A 21,972-nucleotide genomic window follows, 5' to 3' on the forward strand; every position below is an offset into this window, starting at 1 on the left:
TTCAGGAGGGGGATCTGGTATTGCTTAAGGTGTCTCCAATGAAGGGAGTGGTTCGCTTCGGGAAGAAAGGTAAGCTGGCTCCACGGTACATCGGACCCTTTGAAGTCCTGCAAAGGATTGGGAATGTATCGTACAAGCTGGATTTACCTGCTTCAATGGAAAGAATCCATCCGGTTTTCCATGTTTCTATGTTGAGGAAGTTTGTGTCGGATCCGAGTAAGGTTCTTAGTGAGCCTGATGTGGAGGTCCAAGAGGATCTCACCTATGTTGAACAGCCAGTACGGATCATAGACACCCAGATCAGAAAGCTAAGAAACAAGGAAATCCCGATGGTGAAAGTCCTATGGAACCACCACAATATGGAAGAGTGCACTTGGGAGACACGGGAGTCCATGCTCCAGCAATATCCCCATCTCTTTTAAGGTTAGATCCCTATGTGTTTATGTGCCTTGTATGTATGTTATGTTCTTTGCCTTGCTATGTGTGCTAGTTGAGGTACATTCGGGGACGAATGTTCTTAAGGGGGGGAGAATGTAATACCCGGCTAGACTCCGGTATCGGAATTCCTACCGTCCGGTGGAATCCCGGATGTCGGAAACCTCTAGAAGAGTAAAAGTATGTTTTTACGATATGTTTTCATGTTTTTAATAATTTTAAGTATGTTTTTAAATGAGCTTTTTCATGAAAAGTCTTTGGAGGAAAACCCAGGTTCGGCCGCCGAAAGTCAAGTTCGGCCGCCGAACATGCATGCGTTTTGGAGGCACGTTAGGCCCCCGAAAGCATGAGTGAGGGAAGTCCATGTTCGGCCGCCGAAAGTCAAGTTCGGCCGCCGAACATGGCATGCATGCGGAGGCACATTCGGCCCCCGAACGTGGCCTGGCCAGCCACCTATAAAAGGGTCCCTTAGGTCCGCACGGGCGAGCTTTTTCTCCCCCGTTGTCGGCCAAGGTGAGTCTCCGCCACCTCTCCCTCGATCTTGAGTGCTTTCCTTAGATCTTCCATGGTTTTCACGGGTTTTAACTTCTGTTTTGAAGATCTGTGAGTAAAGAGCAAGTTTTGGGTACTTGGAGGTTCAAAGAGCTCAATCTCTCCATCTCCAAGCTAGGATCGCCTTTCCTCTCGTTTCTTCAAGAGGTAAGCTCGGATCCACCCTTGTTATGTGTGTTTGAAACAAGCATTAAGTTGTTTTATGGGTAGAGATGCATGTTTAAGCTTGTTGATGAGTTTATGGGTTTTGATGTTTTGATGAACAATGTATGTTGATTTGTGTTGTCCTTGTGTGTTGTAGTTGGGGTTTAAGTTAGTTTGAGGCCCCTAGGAACTATTGTATGTATTTTTGCATGTTTTGGTTGAGTTTATGCATGATTTGAGAGTTGGGAGGCAAATGTGCATGGAGGAGCCAAAGTTTCGGCCCTTTGGCAGAAACCAGGTTCGGCAGCCGAAGGAGCTTTCGGCCGCCGAACATGGCTGGTGAGGCAGGCCTTTCGGCTGCCGAAGGTGCCGCCGAACATGCATGAGTTTCGTCTCTGTCTGGGAGTTTCGGCCGCCGAAGGTGCCGCCGAACCTGCCTGACTTTCGGCTCTGGAGGGACTTTCGGCCGCCGAACCTGCCGCCGAAAGTGCCCTGTTCAGCCATTTCTTGCATGTTTTTATGTGATATTTTCATGATGTTATAGGGGGTTTTTGGGGAGTATATTAGAGTTATGTTTATGAATGTTTGGTCCCTCATTGGAGTCCACCTGTGTAGGTTCGGACCCGAGGAACCGAGGACCCCAGCAGTGAGCCAGCTGCTACAGAGTTTGTCAGAGCTAGCCAGAGGTGAGTGGAATAAACCTTAAGTTTTAAAATAAATGAAACATGAAATTTGAGCATGATCCATGCATCATGAATGCCATGAGATATAGTAGGTTGTTTGCATTAGTATTTCACGAATATGTTGCATTGCATTTATGATGTTGATGTGGATTGGTCATTGGATGATCCTTAGTCCTCATATGATATGATGATGCTACGGCATGAGATATGGTATGGAAGTCCAGGTTGTACCCATTCTACGTCCCTGGCACGATGTAAGAGGAAGTCCAGGTTGTACCCATTCTACGTCCCTGGCACAGTTGGACTGTATGATATGTTATGTTAAGGGAAAGACCGGTTGTACCCATTCTACGTCCCGGCACAGTTGGACTATGTAGAGGACTATTGGTGACAATACCATCCGAGATGTGATTTGTTGTGATGTGTTGCATTACATAATGGCATGAAATTTTTAATATATGTTTTCTCTATTCTGCTCACTGGGCTTTGTAGCTCACCCCTCTCCCCTAACCCCAGATGTGCAGGTACAGGGTAGACCAGGAGGTTAGCCAGAGATATGAAGTGTTTATGTAATAGTTAGTTGTGGACATGACAGTTGTATTATGATGTAATGTAAGAGATTTCAGTATATTATAGCCATGTTATGTGTAATGATATTGAGGATTAGATATTGTGCTTGACATTATGTATTGAGGTATCCCTTTTATTATATGATCAAAATGTTTTATAATGTTATGGAAGCCAACTCATCTCATGATGTATTTGCCCTTTGAGGCATTGTTGAGGTCCCACAGAGGGATCCTAATTATAATTATGACTATGTACAGTATATGTTCAGGTTGAGTTGGATGTTTGAAAGAAAGGTTTTAAATTTTTATGTATTTTCATGATCATGTATGGGATTAAACAGGTTTCCAGGATGTATGTTTGGCTTGCTACGGGTCCCGGCGGCCTTATGTCGACCCGGATCCTAGCGCCGGTAGCGGTCCGATTTTCGGGTCGTTACAGAAAACGAGTGCGAAGTCTCAGAAGTGGGATTGGTATAAGTATCTCTTGAATTTTTTGTAATGTTATTTAAGACTAATTGGTATAAGTTTCACCAATGATGAAAATCAATAAAGAAGAGGAACAAGTGGAAATGCTAGGAAGAGATAACAAACAAACAACAATTACAGGAGTGATAGTGTAACATGGGCATGATAGTTGCATCAAATGTTATTGGGAGTGATAGCTTTGCGAAAGCAAATAGCTCACTCATGCTAGAACAGGAGGAGGAAGGAAGATGATGGAAAACTAACCAAAGTGAGGATCACTAAACCGATCAAGAAGAGTATGTGGTGCTCAAGGTAATAATTAGAGATTGAAATTCTCAGTGATAATCTAGAACCAAAGAAGGGTAACGAGAGGGAATCCTCTCGCATCAAATGGGTATAATGTTTCATGAGTTTCTTGATATATTTCTTTATATTTTTTTATTTATTTTCTAAGATATTTTATATATTGTTGAGTCGGGTTTCTCATGTGATGGACTCAACGAGCTTGTGCTAATAAGATATTATTGTGAACATGCACTGTATAGCTTCCTTGAGAAGTAATTGGAGAATAATGTGTATTATGAAAAGACAAATTAATCTTACTCGGGTGGCTTAGCAGCAAAAAGATCTCATGACGAAACAAAATTTTTTTTTTTCTTCGTGTTATAGGAAGTAAATATGTTAATATATGAAGTAAATATTGATAGATGGGTCAGTTGCTTAATTATAGGGATTGTATAATTATAGGCTTGATTTTCCTTCCTGTTTAGATACTGTCTCTCATGTATAAATAGGTTGTAATCTCTACCGTGAAACAACAATAAAATATTATATTTCTACATGGTATCATAGCTTTGTTCATTTGGGTTAATCCATAAAGGGTAACATTTGGAGACTTAGGGGTCTGTTCATTTGGGTTACCAATAAAGGGTAACATTTGGAGATTTTAGGGCTCTGTTCATTTGGGTTACCCATAGAGAGTAACATTTGGAAACTTAGGACTCTGTTCATTTGGATTACCAATAAAGGTAACATTTGGAGATTTAGGGTTCTGTTAATTTGAGTTACCCATAAAGGGTAACATTTGGAGATTTAGAACTTTGTTTATTTGGGTTACCCATAAAGGGTAACATTTGGAGACTTAGGGTTCTGTTTATTGGGCACTGTTCATCGGGTACTGTTCATCAGTTACTATTCGCGGATTCGAAATTCTATTCATAGTGAGGTGATTAGTCTTATTAATCACTCTAAACTTGTTAAAGAATTAATGGAGTATTTGAAATTTCTATATTCTGGCAAAGAGAATATTTCTCGTATTTATGATGTGTGTAGGGCGTTTTACCGAGCTGAGAAAATGTGGTCTCCTGTTCTAGTGCTAAACCTAAATGTCGAGTCATGGCAAAAACCGTTTGTGAAATTTTGTGGGTATGTCAACTATTGGAAGAAGTTGGGTTCACAAATTCGGTGTCTGCTAAGTTATATGGGACTCGAGTTCATTATATATGTAACAAGTTGGGCATAATTAACATTTATGCTCCAACTTGAGGGGGAATGTTATAGGTTATAGGAAGTAAATATGTTAATATAGGAAGTAAATATTGATAGATAGGTTAGTTGCTTAATTATAGGGATCGTATAATTATAGGGATCGTATAATTATAGGGATCGTATAATTATTGGGATCGTATAATTATAGGCTTGATTTTCCTTCATGTTTAGATATTGTCTCTCATGTATAAATAGGTTGTAATCTCTATCGTGAAACAACAACAAAAAATTATATTTCTACACTTCAGAAATGGGTCAATATGGAGGAGGACCAAGATGTGTTGAGAAGTACATATTGCTTGAGGCAAGTTGACGTTGAGAGTTGCGGGAGAGCAACATAATAAAGGGGATATCTTCTAATAATTTCTTAGAGTTGAATCATGATGATGTTATTAATTGTTTCATATATAGTCAGTTTTACTAGTTGTTTTGAGCACATTTTTATTACTCATAAGGTTCTTAAGAAAATGTCCTTTATTAGTCACCTTATATTGTGAGTCTTTTTTGTAGGCATTTGGATTAACTACATTCCTAAGTAGAGAAAGTGAAGTAAAATGTGGAGAATGTCAGAGTTTACGAAGGAAAGAACCATGAGACTTACAAAAGAGAGAGAGTAATGAGTGAGTTTTTTTTAAAATGGAAATAACACTTTCATAGGAGAATTCATCAAGATTTATTATAAGAGGAATATAGTAGCAATGTATCGAGGAAACAGGCAAAAGGTTGTACATCGCTTCATGGTTAAGCTCTATTGGCGCACCTATTGAGTTATATTGTACTGTATTCTAGATGACTTATTTTATTATCTAGTATTTAAGTCTAACTTGATTACTAATAACTTTTCATACGAGACTATTACAATCAATCACGATATCGTAGGATATAAGTATATGCAGGTTGATATATGTAATGCATTGGGTCATTTGAGTCAGAGCAGGGTCCGCACTTCACGAGACGAGTGAAAGAGAAGAGGACTAGTTCAGCGCCATATGCTCCGAGGATAACATATTTTCTCCTAGCTTCAGAGCTCCAAAGCAAAGAGTCAGAGATATGCATTTTGCCATGCTGAGAATATACAGATAAACCTGGCTGTAAGACTCCAAAATGCAAACAAAATTTCATCATCTCAAATACAAGCATCTCTTCTCTTGTACTCTTCTAGCAGCCTAACAAAGAATACACTTGTAAGGGTAGCTTCCAACTTCATCTGATGTCATCTCTCAAGTAAATCGAAAGCGGGAGGTGCACTTAATAGCTACCCTCTCCTTGCAACAGACTGAATTACTATAAACCAGCTATCTGAGCAGCAATTTAAAACGTAGTCTTTTCCCATTCAAAGTTATTTTTCAACATGTTTGTACAATCATCCCACTGATTATCTGCTTCATTAAAATAACAAAGAAAATTGGGCTGGAGAAAAAAGGTAGCAATAGTTTGCAGCCAGGTGACTGGCCATAAGACCAGTACTGCGAGTATCCTGCCCTGATATGCAGATGCTTCTAAAATGCACAAAGACAAACATATCAAGCTGTAGCAGTTAGGCATGGGTGGAAGGCAGTGCCACAGGCGATCCACTGCCGCTTTTTCCCACGTGGCACCAGACAACCAGGAACCTTAAGCCATTCCCTGCTCTTCACATTATATGTAACTAGACGATTCATTTGTCTTGATCTCAATGACAACATGAGCAGACCTTTGTTGCCCAAGCAAGTCATTCTAACGTGCTTCCCATAAAATTCCAAGCACCATATGTTTGGCATTCTGTCAACCTCCTTCCACAAGAGAGTCATCTTTTGCAGCTCCCATATGCACACACATGTAGCTGCGTTCTTTGTCAACAATCCCACGAGCATGATTTGGCCATCACACTCTGCCAGTGTGTGGTCACTCAGATGAAATGGGGCTGGTATAATAAATTGCTTCCACACCCCAGAAATCATATCGTAGGACACTATACCTTCAGGGTCTGAACGCATGAAATAGACAGTGCCATCAATGGAAACTGCTTGTGACCGGAAGTTCAGTGATAGTGGTAACTTAATATTAGAAGGCATGCTTCCCGGTCGAGTCCAAGAGTTCTTCACTGAGTCATAAACCTCATATTCCCCATCACAGCAAACCCATAGAATCCTGTAGCCCTCACTTGTTGCATTTCCATTTAAAGTCATCCCCACAGCAATACGAGACCAGACCTTAACTGACCTGGCTGGCAACTCTTTGAAAGATCGAGTCAGAGGGTTGCAAACGTAGAAGTTTCTGTGACCAATATCAATAAAGCACACCAGACCCCCTGCTGAAGCAACAGGCAAGACAATCATTTTAGTGGGTAGAGAAGAAATTGAGGGGTGATGCCATTTCTTCAAGGAAGGATCATACATGGCTCCAGAATTAACATTTTCATGAGTTATAGTGTAAAACCAGGGATTAGCTTGTGGAACTTGGTTACAATGCTGAGAAAAGCTCTGAGAGTCCAGCAAAGAATTCCATTTTCGACAAACTGTGCGGAAACGAAAAAATGTATCAATGGGAAGTCTAGCAATGACAGCTTCAATAAGGTCTTCCGGAAATTCTTTCCAAATTCCTTGTTCCATAATCTCAGTTGTACCAGTATTTCCAAGTAACTTTCCTCGGTTCTGCTCCTTTCTAGATTTCTTGGAAGGTGGAGGGATGGAAGGCTCCAACAGCTTGAAGCTTCCAGATTTTCCAGCAGCCATCACAAGATCACAGTAATCATCTGCAGAACCATCATTCATATCAAGGACGCACCATCTGTTAAAAAGAAAAAGAACTAAGAAATTTATATTCCTAAAATGAAGAACATATTCAATTAATGCATTTGACCATAATAATTTGGTAAAATCATTTTTCATTGCAAAAGACAAGCCCACAGATTCAGAATCATATGATATCATGCTTGAGCAAGTTTTAAATTCCCAGTAACAAGAATAGTGGTCCCAGCAAAGTTTGCAGCAGCCCACAAATTACATGGTAAAGAAAGCCTACAACTTTTGTAAAAAAATGAAAATATCCAATTCTACATGTGCAAAATAAAAGAGATAATAGTACCAACAAATGCAGCCATATTTACAGTAAGAATTGATTCTTAAACTGAAACAAACACTACACCAAGAAAGTTTTCTGCACTTTCACTGATCCATGCAAACCACATAATAAAGGAAAAGCGAAAAGATAGAAGTACAAAACAGATATCTAAGTCTATATATGGATATCATACAAAATCTAGACAAATATAAACTAATGAAGCACCAGTTTGGTCATACCCAATGGACAGAAGCTGTTCAAAATTGAAATACATAATTCTACTTATGCTTTTAATTTGTTTAGGACCAGGCACAATCCCTCTTTTTCTTTAGACTAGCATTTTCTGTTTTTCAAATGTATGTTGACCATTTTTTTTAAGTAGGAAACATAATTGCATACATGCATATCAATTAGCCAAGACCAAGTTATTGCAAACCATTAAAAGAAAAACTTTAAATGTAAAATATTTTTTTGTGATAACACTGGCAGGAGATATGAGATGTTAATACCAGAACCTAAATTCATATCAGATTAAGGCAACTTTTGGTATGATGGACTTTGGATCAGGGAATTGGAAAAATCCATCATTTTGTAATAAAAGAACCACAATAAGAATCCATGAGTTTGGAAAATTCACCATTATACGAAATCCCCAATGAAAGAGAGAAAGGATTCCCATCTAGAAGGTGCAACATTATGAATGACCTCCTCTTAAAGAATGAGACCATAATCCTTAAAATTCCAAAATATCCATCAATGCCATGGATTTGGATATGACAAAAAGAGATTATCAACCATCTTTCCATAATCACCACAAGAAAGAGTGCATGATGAATTCAATGGATAAATTTGTGAGAGTCTAAAAACAATGATAATTCAAAACATTTCTGACAATCTTCATTTTTTAATAAAAATTTCAAGATTATAAATTCACATCTGCAAGAATATTGTATGGAACTTGTAGCTTACCAAAGCACTAAGTTACCCAAGTAAAACAAGTTTTAGCTGACTTCAAAAATAGCTCCTCCCTAAGACCCTAACAACCTTGACAAAAACAGTACCATTCTCTAAAAAGTGTTAGCCCAAGCACAATTATCATGTTGCAGCATTCATAGTAGTCTGACCCCGATTGGAAGACATGGCTGCATAAAGCAACGATTATTTCTACAAAAATAAAGAAATGAAATTAATCATGAGTTTCTTCAAGAAGACATCACTGTTTTTGCAACATGCTGTAGTAGCTTGAAATAATTGCAAAGAAGAAAAGGCAGGAAATAGGATTGACCCCTAATAAAGTTCAAAGTTGTTAAACTTGTAATAATGACAAATCCCCAAAAATAACTTCAGAATAGACCCCTGATCATCATATTTATCAAGAATGATAAATGCCACAACCAACTGAGGCCAAGCCAAAGTAACTGTAACTAGGGGGAAGCATCAATATGCAATACCCACACTTCAAATCCTATTTCATCAGCTCTAGTTTCTTCAATAATTCATGGCCACATGAATCCTAGGATATATGTCTCCTACAAACAACATATTGAATTCTGTTTCTTTGTGTTTTACCCTTTGGGATGCAATGATACCCATTTTGTGTATGACTTTCTAAAGCTTAAAAACTAGCAAAAATATTTGAAACAAAAGGTCCAATGTCTGTAACTTACAATAGCATGATGCTATAGAACAGTATACTGTATACATAACCATAAGCACAAAGTAGGCTATCTATAAAGCAAAAAAGAAATAATCAACAGTATTCAAGATGATTACTATGACATTTTAAAAGATCAGCATCAAGCAATATATTCAAAAACCTTGCCTAAGAGGAGGCGGAGGAAACATGAACCAGAGAATGAAATTCAATTAAATCAACATGAATACACAAAAGAAAAAACGGATAAGACATTCTAAACTAACCAATTTGATAATGCAACTAAATAAAGCTGACACGGTTCTTAAGACCATCAAATATGCTGAAGTCTGAAACTCGAATTTCCTTGCAGAATAAAAAGAAAAGTGAAGGAAACATATTGTTAATTGCCAAGAAATGACAATGTTATAATCTCGCAGAACATCCCATGAAGTGAAAAAGTCAATTTTTGAAAGAAAAAAAAAAGTAATATAAAAAAGGAAGAAGGATAAGTAGAAGAAGAACTATACGCACTGAAGTTGCATTGCGTGACAGAACACGGCAAGGCAAGTCATAAAAGTCACCTAACTTACCAAACTCAAAAGCACAATTAGATAAAATCACCTAAATTATAATCAACAAAGTAACAGCAAAACAAAAGAGAAACACATTAAAACATGATGACTAGTAACAACATCAGAAAACCTAAAACCAGAAAATGAAGCTAAAGAGAGGCAGAAACAAGCAAATTCAAGCTCCGGTCACCAAACAGTAAGTATAGCGAAACAGGAGATAATCGAGAAATGAAAGAGATCTAATCAGAGAGAGAGGAAGGGGGGAAAGCAAACCTGTGGTGGTTGTCGTGGTGGTGGAGTTCGAAAAACGGCTGGTGATGGAGGTGGAGAGGAGGAGGAGGAGAGCCGTGGAGATTCAAGAGGTGTTGAAGCTGACCGATAAGCTGCCTAAGCATGGCCAGCTCTTCCATGCTCCGGAATCAGGCGGAGAGTGAGCAACAGAGTCAGTGAAGCCACTTTGTACTCCTCTAGGAACGAGAACACACACACACGCTAAAAAGAACCCACCAATCCAATCAAACCTCCAAGGCCAGAGAGCCCCAAGTCCCTTCCCTCTGCATTTCTTACCCAATGGTAGTTTGCCACGTTGGATAGCGACCCCACACAATAGAAATTTATAATTGTTCTCTCCCGCACGCAGCTCTTTATTTATTTTACTTTGCGTTCCTTTTAGCCCCTTTTATTTTCTCTTTTTTAAGTTTATTGCGTTCGGTTACTTTGTCATTTCACCATTTTCTTTTTTTTTTTAACTGCTTTTTTTGATGTAAAATTATTCTTTTCCATCAAAAAATGTCGTATCAAAATTTTAAAAAAAAACATATATAAACAATATTTACCACTAAAGGATGATTTATAATTTTAAAATATAATAATTAAAAATACAAACTTAAGAAAAAAATACTTTATGCAAAATAATATTTTTTTAAAAGTAGTTTTTAACTTTATGACTCAATGCAAACGGACTTTAGAATGGATGAGTAACAAAATCAATTAAAGAAAATAAATGGCATTTGATGAATTTTAAAATTCTATCAGTTTAAAAATAAAAACGATTTCGATAAATAATTTATAAAAAAAAAACAGAATGACAAATGAAAATTGTTATTCTCCTGATAAAATACAAAACATAAAATAAAAATAAAGGTTTTAAAATTGCTGAAATTTAAATATTTATTAAATCCATATATTATAATTCCCTATAATTTTTTTATAATTAAGTTTGTTTTTGTTGATAATAAAATATACGATTATAATAAATTATTTTGATGATGATATAAATATTTTATTAAAAATAATTATATGAAATTAGTTCGTTACTATTTTATTTTAAAAATAAATTTTTAGAGTTTAGTTAAATAATTCATGACTATAAATATATGATGTAATATAAATTTTGGATTTTATTCAAAATTAGAAGACAAGCTAATATTGATATTCACTTATTAAAAGCAATCTCTTATGCTAATTTTGCATTATGATTTTTTATTTATAATTTTTATAATCACATTTATTAAAATTTAACAGCATAAATTGTATTTTATTTAATAATTACGTTTTATTTAATTTATTTAATCTTATTTTAACGATAATTTAACGGAAATTTGAATTAAAAGATTAAATTTAGCAATTGTTTTTTTTTTAATCATTTTATAGTTAAGGGTAAATTTTCGTTTATATTTATTTGACCAGACATCCACGTGTGTATGAAAGCAGGCTTATTATGGTCAAGATGACCAAAACCCAACGACTAGCTTTTTTGAACCGTTTTTTTCTTTTATCTTTCCATTATCAACGGTCCAGATTTATTCTCTGCTTCCTCATTCCTCGTTCCACGCACACCGCATGATTGTCCTCTCACTTTTTTCCAATTTTATCATCATTTTGTTAGAATTACGGAAGCACATACTCGATGGCCCTTTAAATGAAATGTCCTCTTTGCCCTTCCACGCGATTTCACTGTTATTATTAATTATTATCTTATATTTTATTTTGACTAAATATTAAAATTTATATTCAATTAATTAACTGATATATAATTTTAAGGAGTGAATGAAATTAAATTAAGGCTATTAAATTTATTCTCACATACTAACTACATTAATTTTTTTAATTAAACTATTTTATATTTCAAAAAATAAATGAAAAAAATTATACATCATTATAAAAATAATTTTATATTTTAAAACTTATCAATAAATATTTATTTTCATCTTCTAAATATTTTTAATTTTCAAATAGAATTATCTCATTATTATTACAAGTTTAATATTTAAATTTAATAATTAACTTGATTCTTATGATTTTATATAAATTTAATTATATTATCTCAAAATTTTTGAAATTATTTTTTTTATATTTTTTGCTGAATTATAAATTAAAAATAAAATTTTAGTGTACTGATCTTAAAAATTAAAATTTTAAAATAATCTATTTAATCATGAGATAGCAAAATAATATATAACACAGTTTAAATTTTATTATTCTATCGTATTTTTTTAATATGAACATATTTTTATATAAAGTTTTATTTAAATAATTTATTTTTCTAATTTGTATTCGATAAAAAAAATACTCTATACTCCTCAAAATATAATATTATTTCACTTCTTGATTTTAGTAATATAAATAATTTTATCCATAAATTATTTTTGCTTTTGGTTATTTCAGGAATTTGATAATTATGGACGGAACTCATAATAATTTCTGCAGAACAATAATGATGCCCAATTTCTTCTTTCTTTTTGATTTTTTTAATAAAATGATGATAATGATGCCAACTTGAATATGTTGAATTCATCATAACAGAAAAAGGAATAAAAGTGTTAATGGGTCAATTAAATTGACCAAACAATAGTCTTTTTTCTTTTTAAATCGTTTTAAACATAATGAATATGTATCCATATTATTAATATTTTTTATATTATTATTATTATTTTTTTCTTACAAATGACACGATGATTTTAATTAAAGAGATTAAGAGATTTAAAAAAAATAAATTGAAATTAATCCATTTTCTGCGTAATTAAAAATATTAAAAAATAATTAATGAGTTTAGCTTATTAATATTAAAATTATCTTTAAAATTATGAGATTTTAAATTTAAATTTCTGCCAAAATTGATTATTAGTTTTTTTTTTTTTTTTTTATAAGTGATGAATATCACAATACACAGATTGCTTTGCTTTGGTTTGGTTTTGCTTCAACGCACCTTTGTTTTCCTACTTGTTAGGTTAAGTAGTCTCTTTTCATCCAACTATGCCATAATCATTGATATCAAAAATAAAATTAACAATTTTTAATAAAGAGATTTTTCTTCTCTTTTTCTGTAATACAATTATTTAATATTTTATTATGTATTTTTTTATATAATAATTTTAATTAAAAACATATAGATATTTAATAAATTCTTATTAAATACGAATCATTTTGATATAATCATATAAAATAATTAGTTTCATATAGAATTAAAATTTTATATAATTGATTTTTACCTAATTTGAAATTGTTGTGTATAATATTTTCAAAATATTTTTTATTTAAAATCCATTTAAAATTTATAAAACATATATAAATATAAAATAATTAATTTGAAAATTTTTTAAAGAAATAAATGAAGAAACTTAAACAATTAAATCAAAATTAATTGAATCGAATCCAAGTAAATTGAAATAAACGGAACTTTTTGACCTAATTGTGAAATTTTTTTTTCTTTATACCGGCAACGTCCATGTAAAAGGAGTAGACAGTCACAGTAGAGCAGCATTTGGTGAAGTTAAAGATAACGAAGATGGGCAGAGGCGTAGAGGATAAAGTTAAGGTAACAGCAAAGTCTCCCTAACTCCATGCATCATTTGATCCCAGCTTTTATTTTTAAAAAAATCATATTACTTTTTTACAGTAATTTTATAAAAATATAATTAAACCTCGAAATTATAATAAAAATTAATCTTTTTAAATTTTATATGATGTAATTATTTAATCGTTTATAGATTCAACGTGAAAAATGCAATTTATATTTATAATTATTTAAACAATTCAATTTGAGTGATTTAAAACACTTTAAAATTTTCTTATAGTTTTAAGATAGATTATGTTATTTTTTTTATTTAATGAATCGTTTTTCTCAAAATTAGTAATATATATATATAGTTGAAAATAAATAATTACAATAATTTATTTTTTTTAAAAAAAAATTAAAAGTTAATTTATTTATACAGCGTTTTAAATAATTAGATTTCTCAAAAATTTTTTTAAAAAGGAGATCATTAAACCGAGAGGTGGGATGAAGTGGGTAATCATTTCACTTTCTAGGGAAGACGAGCTTTGATTTTTTTTTTTTTATATATATTCAGTTTGGGTGGGTATATGCATGATGACTCATGATGGTGATGATCATCATGGATTCCCTTCTTTTACGTGTGCATCTCCTTTCTTGCTTCCTCGCCTTGGCAATCATTACTGGGCCTCCCCATGGTTGGGTTCTGGCCTGAAATCAATTATTTATTTACATTTTGGGAAACAGTTAATTGAAATTCCAATTTAGTAGTCTGGTTAATTGAAATTATAATTGTATATAAAGTTGAATTTAAAATAATTCTAATTTTAAATTCAATTCAGAGTCAAAATATTTAATTATTATTATTTTTTAAAAATGATCGAATTGAACTGCAACATTATGTAAAACTACCGATTTTAGTATGATTCAATTCAAAAAATAATTAAAAAAAAAGCTTGAGTTTTAAATTCAAAATTATCTAATTTCAGATGAGTTCAAATCTCAACATGGCTATGGCTGGTTCTAACTTCTAAAGGAATTGAGTGCCTTAACATTTTTTGTGAAGCTGTTAGCCTATTTCTACATCAGTGGTTCTAATGGGCCAAGGATCGCTAGCATGCCCTCAAGCAAATACAAGCCCATCCCTTTTTTGGCAAATGTGATGTACCCTTTTGAGGTCATAACTTGTACTCTTCATTGAAATCATGAATTTTGTAATAATTTAGTTTTATTAATTTTAAAAAAATATTTTTTTTCTTAAAAGAAATTTATTTTTTTAAAAATTACATTTATGTACATTCAATCAATAATATTTTAAATTATTTATTATTTATTTATTGATCGAGTATATTACATCCAGTATATTTCATTCAACTGCACATAAAAATTTCACTTTTTAACTACTTAATTGAACTTTACTTAAATTGGTCCAAATCTAACATGACTCAACAAATTCCTACCAACTAAGCTCCATGGCGCAAGCTTACTCCTCACTTGTAAAACTATCTTATTTCATGCAAGAAACATGATCATAAACTTTCTACATTTGTATTTTCTCCTTTAAAGCACAACTCAATCCTATCCTTTTTCTCTGTCTCTTACAACTCTACTACCATGGCAACTCCTGTGCCATTTTCTGAACCCAAAGAGCATATTTTCCGAAGCAGGTATCCTGCAGTCCCGGTGCCAGAAAATGTCACAATACCAGATTTTGTATTACAGGATGCTGAATTATATGCAGACAAGGTAGCATTTGTGGAAGCTTTAACTGGAAAGGCCTACACTTATGGTGAAGTGGTTAGAGAAACCAGGAGGTTTGCTAAGGCCTTGAGGTCCATTGGCCTTAAGAAAGGACAAGTAGTGATTGTTGTACTCCCAAATGTTGCTGAATATGGCATTGTAGCACTGGGAATAATGGCTGCTGGTGGAGTTTATTCTGGTGCCAATCCTGCAGCACATGAATCTGAAATTAAGAAGCAGGTTCAGGCTGCCAATGCCAAGCTTATTGTAACCAATGATCTTAGCTATGGGAAGGTGATAAAATCTATCTTGTAACATCAATAAATGGGCTCTTTTCAATGTTGTAAACTGAATTATGGTTTTCCATATTCTGCAGGTGAGTAGTCTAGAGCTTCCGGTGATTCTGACAGGCGAAACGCGCATTGGAAGTGCAATGAATTGGCATGAACTGCTTGATTCGGCTGACCGAGCAACTGACAAATATGTCTGTGAAGATGTACATCAGAGTGACCTATGTGCACTTCCATTCTCATCAGGCACCACTGGGATCTCAAAAGGTGTAATGTTAACTCATAGAAACCTGGTAGCTAACCTGTGCTCAAGTCTCTTCAGTGTTGGACCTGAAATGCTTGGTCAGGTTACTACTCTGGGGCTAATTCCATTCTTTCACATCTATGGCATCACTGGAATATGTTTTGCAACTCTTAGGAACAAGGGAAAAGTGGTAGTGATGAGTAGATTTGAACTCAGGACATTTCTTAATGCACTGATCTCACAGGAGGTCACATTTGCACCAATTGTGCCTCCAATTATTTTGGCCTTAGTTAAGAACCCCATTGTAGAGGAATTTGATCTCAGCAAGCTCAAACTCAGAGCAATTATGACTGCAGCTGCTCCACTTGCTCCTGAGCTACTCACAGCTTTTGAAAAGAAGTTCCCTGGAGTCCAAGTTCAGGAGGTATTAGAAACGGGTAAATTCTTACGTAGACCGGGTCTACATGGGCTCGTGGTATAAACACATAAAGTTTTGTATCTACCTACTGTGTTTTTACACTGCAGATCCATGTGTACTCGGTCTATGTAAGCATTTTTCTTAGAAACCAATTTATGATTTCATTCTTACATCAGTGGAAGATTCAAAATTGAATGTGTTGCTAATAACTATTGTTATTCGTAAGGCATATGGACTGACTGAGCACAGCTGCATCACACTGACCCATGGAGATCCTGATAAAGAACATGGAATTGCAAAGAAGAACTCAGTAGGATTCATTCTTCCAAACTTGGAAGTAAAGTTCATAGATCCTGAAACTGGTGGATCTCTCCCCAAGAACACTCCTGGTGAAATTTGTGTAAGAAGCCAATGTGTAATGCAAGGTGAAAAAAAGAAAAAAAACAATGCCAGTTATTAGTAATGAATTTTAATGATTTAGAAATTTGAGTTCCATCACAATAATCTATTACAGGCTACTATGACAATAAGGAGGAGACAGCCAGGGCTATTGACCAAGATGGGTGGCTACACACTGGTGATAGTGGATACATTGATGATGATGGAGATATTTTCATTGTGGATCGAATCAAAGAACTAATCAAGTACAAAGGTTTTCAAGTAAGACGAACATGTTATTGTTACTCTTTTTTCCTTTTTTTTTTTTTTTTTAGCATTTTTCATGACTAAATAAAAAAATTCTTATTATTAATTTCGATTGGGACTTCAACTCAAAACCTCAATTTAGAGAAGGCTGATTAACATACAAGAAAACGTCAATATCTACCACTTTTTTAGATGGGTGAAGAATTATAAAACTAAAAAGTCTTTATTTATTTGATTAGTTGAATCAACAATATACTAACAAACCAACAAAATTTAAGCGTTTATATATATAAACACATTTATTTTAGACAACTTTCTAGTTGAATTAGCTAACTGATAACAACAATTTGCTTCAAAGGTGGCCCCTGCAGAGATAGAAGCTATCCTTCTCGCTCATCCCTCTGTTGAAGATGCAGCTGTCGTACCGTAAGTATTAACTACTAATTCAGTTTTTTTTTTTTTTGGGGGGCCGAGAAAGATTATAAACTACTGATGTTATTTTTATGGGATTGCAGGCTGCCAGATGAAGAGGCTGGGGAGATTCCAGCAGCTTGTGTGGTGAAAAACAAAGAAGCCAAAGAAAACGAAGAAGATATAATAAAGTATGTGGCTTCTAACGTTGCCCATTATAAGAAAGTACGAGTTGTACAGTTTGTGGAGAGTATCCCTAAATCACCTTCTGGAAAAATAATGAGGAGACTTATCAAAGAAAAGATGATTGAGAAGCTGCAGCACAATCCAAAGCCTCTGCCTCCCAATTCACACTAGTTTTAATTAATCCCCTTGGGACATTAATAATGATGTTTGTGAACTTCTGTTTCAGTTATAATCATAATCCTTTTCCCTTTTTCTTACTCTTACAATGGATTTTATATAAATAAAAGAAAAATATAAAAAAAATTATGTAATTTCAATTCTTTTTATTTTAAAATTTATATTTTAATTACTGTTAAGATAACCTCTCGTAACATTCTACTGTTAATAAATAACAATAATAAAATATAATTATAAATTAAAAATTGAATTAATATTTTTATAAAAAAAAATTTAAAAAGATATTTGATCGTTTCTAAGATATTTAGAAAACATCACTATTTACTAATCACACGGTACAATGAATTATTATTGGATGCAGATTAAATTAAAGATTTTAAAATAAAAATAATGAAATTATATGATATTTTTTTAAAGTAAAATTTATATCAAAATAAATTTAATATGGATTGGATTATTTTTTATATTAATATTTATTCAAAATTAATTAAATTATTTATATTTATATATTAATATTAAATTTAAAATTTATATTTCATTTAATAATAATTTTTAAATAGTATTTAATTAAATGCTATTACAATAATTAATATTATTCAATCGATCTTAATAGTTGCTAACTAGTCATTCTATAAACTCGAGGCTTTTTTCTTTTTTTTTTTTTTTTTTTTCACTTTTAGCGGAAAAGACAACAATGCGTTGTTGTGTCTCTGTTGGACTTGGTTGATGGAGTATAACGTTTGGACTTTTGTCGATTGAGAGAACCCTTTAATAAGTTAATGTGTGAGTGAGTCAGTGTGTCCATTTTGGATTCTTGGGACATATAAAAATAATATACTTTTTATACATAAAAATTTGAAAATAATATTACTTTAATTATATTTTATTTCTTATAAAAATGAGAAAATATAATCCAACTTAATAAAAAAATCATCTTAAATATATTTAGAATCTATTTGATATTGAATATAGAGATTGAGAAAATAATTTTTTTTAAATATTTTTATAATTAAATTATATCAAAATTAATTTTAAATAATATTTTCAGAAAAGTGTTTTTTCTGATTATCCTCCATCTACTATAGCTTCTAAAGGGCCCACAAACTGGGGTACATTATGTGCTACCACTAAATTGACATTTGGTAGTGGTCCAGTGATTTAGCATTTTTTTTATATATATATAATTTGACTCCATTAAAATTTAAATTTGAAAAAAAAGGTTTTAATATTAATAAAAAATAAGCACAAAGTCCTTTGCTAACTTGTATTAGTAGACTGAACAAAGAGAAACAAAAGTACAGCGTTGGTCTCCTTGTCATCCTTCCAATAATTTAGGGTAGAGTACCTATCCTAATATGAAATTCTTATTGTTAAAAGGTTTTAGATTCTCTCTTATGCCTTTTTCACTATCTCTTCCATTTAATAGAGAAAAAATATATATTTTCAGCACAATTAAGAGCCTCTCCTTCTACAAGGGGAGGAGATTCATGAAGCTGTAGTAAGTAAAAGTGGGCATGAGATTTTATATTTTATGTTTGTTAGGATTTTATAAGACGAGAGAGTCTTATTAAAATTATAATGGTTATATTAATTATATTTATTGAGAAATAAATTACAGCACTGATTGTTTTATTAAATATATTATTAATTTTTTTCATAATGTGCATGTTCTTAAAAATCTACTAATGCTTTAAGACAATGGTTTATACATAATTGCTATGGATATAAGGCTATTAATTGAAGTTATGAACTTCTTATGTTGTTATAAAAAAAAAAAAAATCATAATACTTTTAACTTGTACTCTACATTGATGTGTGTTTTAATTGAAAAAAAAATTGAATTATTAAAGTAAAATTTGAATTATTATTTTTTTTTTACTGTGATCCATTAAATAAATATCAAAAGATGATATGATTTAAATGGATTATATAAATACGTGAACTAAATTTTTAAATTTTAATTTATATTTATATTTCAAAATTTTATTTCATAAAAAATGTAAACGTTTATATTAATTTATATTTATATTTTAAATTTAAAATTTTAAATAATAAAATTATTTTTTTTAATTTATTACATTTTAAATTGAATTCAAAAATAGTAATTATAAATTATAATACAGTCCTTAAAATTTTATATTAATAAATATATAATTTTTTAATTTAAATTTTATATTAAAAGTACATTTATTTCATATTTATTATATATAATATTACCAATAAATTTTTCACTGCATAAAATATCATATATAAATATTATATATTAAAATATTTTATTGAAAGTTTATATTCACCATTATAAATTATTATATGTGTATTTATTTTTAATCTATGAAAAATTATATTTTATATTAATAATATAAAATAAAATAAAATATTATATATTTTGGTAAGTAAAACCATTCCTTTATAATTTTTATAAAATTTTAAATACGTTAACCACATCTTTTATAAATTATTTCAAATATTTAATATTTTTATTTTATTTATTTATATAATAAATAAACATATATATTAATTTATTAGTGAATTTAATAAAAAATTGTATTTCATATTAATAATATTAAATAAAATAAAATATTATATATTTTATTCTATAATCTTTTATATTTTAAATGTTTAAATTTATATAATAGGTGTATAAAAATGAAAATAAATAATAAATAATAAAATTAATAAAAGTAGCATTATTAAAATAAAAAAATCTTTTAATGATTATTTTATTAGTCAAATAAAATTTTAGAGATTATATTATATTTTTAATAATTTTTCATATCCAATTCAGGTTTTTTAATTATAATTGAGATAAAATTAAAAAAAATAATTTTATTATTTAAAATTTAAAATTTAAAATATAAATATCTTTTAATTTTGTATTTAATAATTTTTTTTTGAAATAATCTTGCATAATATATGGATTAAAAATATTTTAATTAAAATTAATTAAGATAAATAATTAAAATTAAATTAAATATGAAAGAATTAATTTTATTTTATTTTTTGAAATGAGAATTGAGTTGAGAAATAAAATTTAATACCCACCAAATTAAGCATGTAAGTGTAATAATTAATTTTATTATTAAAAATTTTGAAAGTAAAATATAAATAAAAAAAGTAAATGTTTAATTTTTTATTAAAAAAATATAAAAAATTATGGTTCATGTTTGAATATTTTTATTTTTATTGCTGAGTGCGATCACATCATAGGTTGATTTAATATGGTATTTATTAATTTCCACCTTTTCTTGGTATTTATTGTTGGTTTCTGCATGGAAAATATTTTTTTAAAATATAATTTATATATATATTTTTAAATTAAATTTATTAATAATTATTTCTTATTTATGAGAAAATTAAATTATTTTTAAAAAATTAATTTTTAAGTGAAAATTATTTTTTATACTTTAAAAATTTTATTAATACCATAATATATAAATTTATTAATATATTTTATTTTTTAAAGTATAATACTTAATAGAAAATAAGTTATTTTATTTGATATTATTTTTTAAACATAAGTTATTTTATACAAATAGATCTAATTCTAGAAGGATTTTATAAAAATCAATACCTTATATTTTAATTTAAAATTCAATTTAGTAACTACTAAATCAACTATTATAAATATTTATTTATTTTTAAACTTATGAAATACTTTTCTTGTCCATTTAAACAATAATTTTGTCTTTCTTAATAATATATTTTTCAACTATTAAACTTCATTTATCCTATTGAAAAAGCACTTTGTTTTAATTCGACAGTGAAATTTTTTTTTTTTTGCAGAAAATAAAATTTTAATATATGAAAATTTTAAAAAATTGAGAGATATAAAATATTTTATTGAATAAAGAAAATTTAAATCATTTATAAATAAAATAATATTTTCTTTTCAAAATAAGAAATTATTTTCTGAATTTAATTTGACAATGTTATTACCATTATTATATATAAATTTAATAATATTTTTTATTTTCTAACATTTCAATCCACGAAATGAAAAATAAAATATATTTTATATAATATACCTTCAATAAATAAATAAAGTTTAATTTATTATATCTTTTATTCCATAATTTTTATTTATATTTTTTAATTATTTTAAAATTATTATTTATTTTTTTATTATAGCTATTTATAAACTGACTATAATAATCTTATTTCATTTTAATTTATTTTTAGAAAATTTTTTAAAATATCTTTCAATATTTAATAAAATTTAATATATTTAATATGAATATAATTAAAAAATTAATAAAAAAATTATACTGAAGAGGTATATATTTTATAATGAAAATTTTAATTATTTAAAAAATAAATAAAAATATTTCACTTAGTTTTTTTTTTTATAATTATGGATCTGGGTGAGGTCATCTCATAAGCCCCACCATGTTTGTCTTTGTTAAAAAACTACCTTTGTTTTTTCATAGTGAATAAATTTAT

General features: G+C 30.4%; 2 protein-coding genes across 3 annotated transcripts; one reads left to right on the forward strand and one right to left on the reverse strand.

Moving 5' to 3' along the window:
- Positions 1 to 5,706: 5,706 nt before the first annotated feature.
- On the reverse strand, positions 5,707 to 10,155 carry LOC110628571 (F-box only protein 6). Of its 2 annotated transcripts, XM_021775310.2 has the most exons (3): positions 9,920 to 9,935; positions 9,359 to 9,437; positions 5,707 to 7,165 (listed from the first exon to the last, which is right to left on the reverse strand). In XM_021775310.2, the coding sequence occupies exon 3, from the start codon at positions 7,147 to 7,149 to the stop codon at positions 5,920 to 5,922; it is 1,230 nt and encodes a 409-aa protein (XP_021631002.1). In that variant the 5' UTR covers positions 7,150 to 7,165; positions 9,359 to 9,437; positions 9,920 to 9,935; the 3' UTR covers positions 5,707 to 5,919. The 2 variants fall into 2 exon arrangements, with proteins under 2 accessions (XP_021631002.1, XP_021631001.1); XM_021775309.2 differs by lacking the exon at positions 9,359 to 9,437 and having other exon boundaries at positions 9,920 to 10,155.
- A 4,732-nt stretch (positions 10,156 to 14,887) lies between these two features.
- LOC110628924 (4-coumarate--CoA ligase-like 1) lies at positions 14,888 to 17,612 on the forward strand. The gene is made up of 6 exons (XM_021775759.2): positions 14,888 to 15,455; positions 15,538 to 16,119; positions 16,340 to 16,538; positions 16,628 to 16,773; positions 17,117 to 17,184; positions 17,274 to 17,612. The coding sequence occupies exons 1-6, from the start codon at positions 15,036 to 15,038 to the stop codon at positions 17,524 to 17,526; spliced, it is 1,668 nt and encodes a 555-aa protein (XP_021631451.1). The 5' UTR covers positions 14,888 to 15,035; the 3' UTR covers positions 17,527 to 17,612.
- The last annotated feature ends 4,360 nt before the right edge of the window (positions 17,613 to 21,972 follow it).

The sequence above is a fragment of the Manihot esculenta genome, chromosome 12 (genome assembly GCF_001659605.2).
Source record: "Manihot esculenta cultivar AM560-2 chromosome 12, M.esculenta_v8, whole genome shotgun sequence".
Lineage (NCBI taxonomy): Eukaryota > Viridiplantae > Streptophyta > Magnoliopsida > Malpighiales > Euphorbiaceae > Manihot > Manihot esculenta.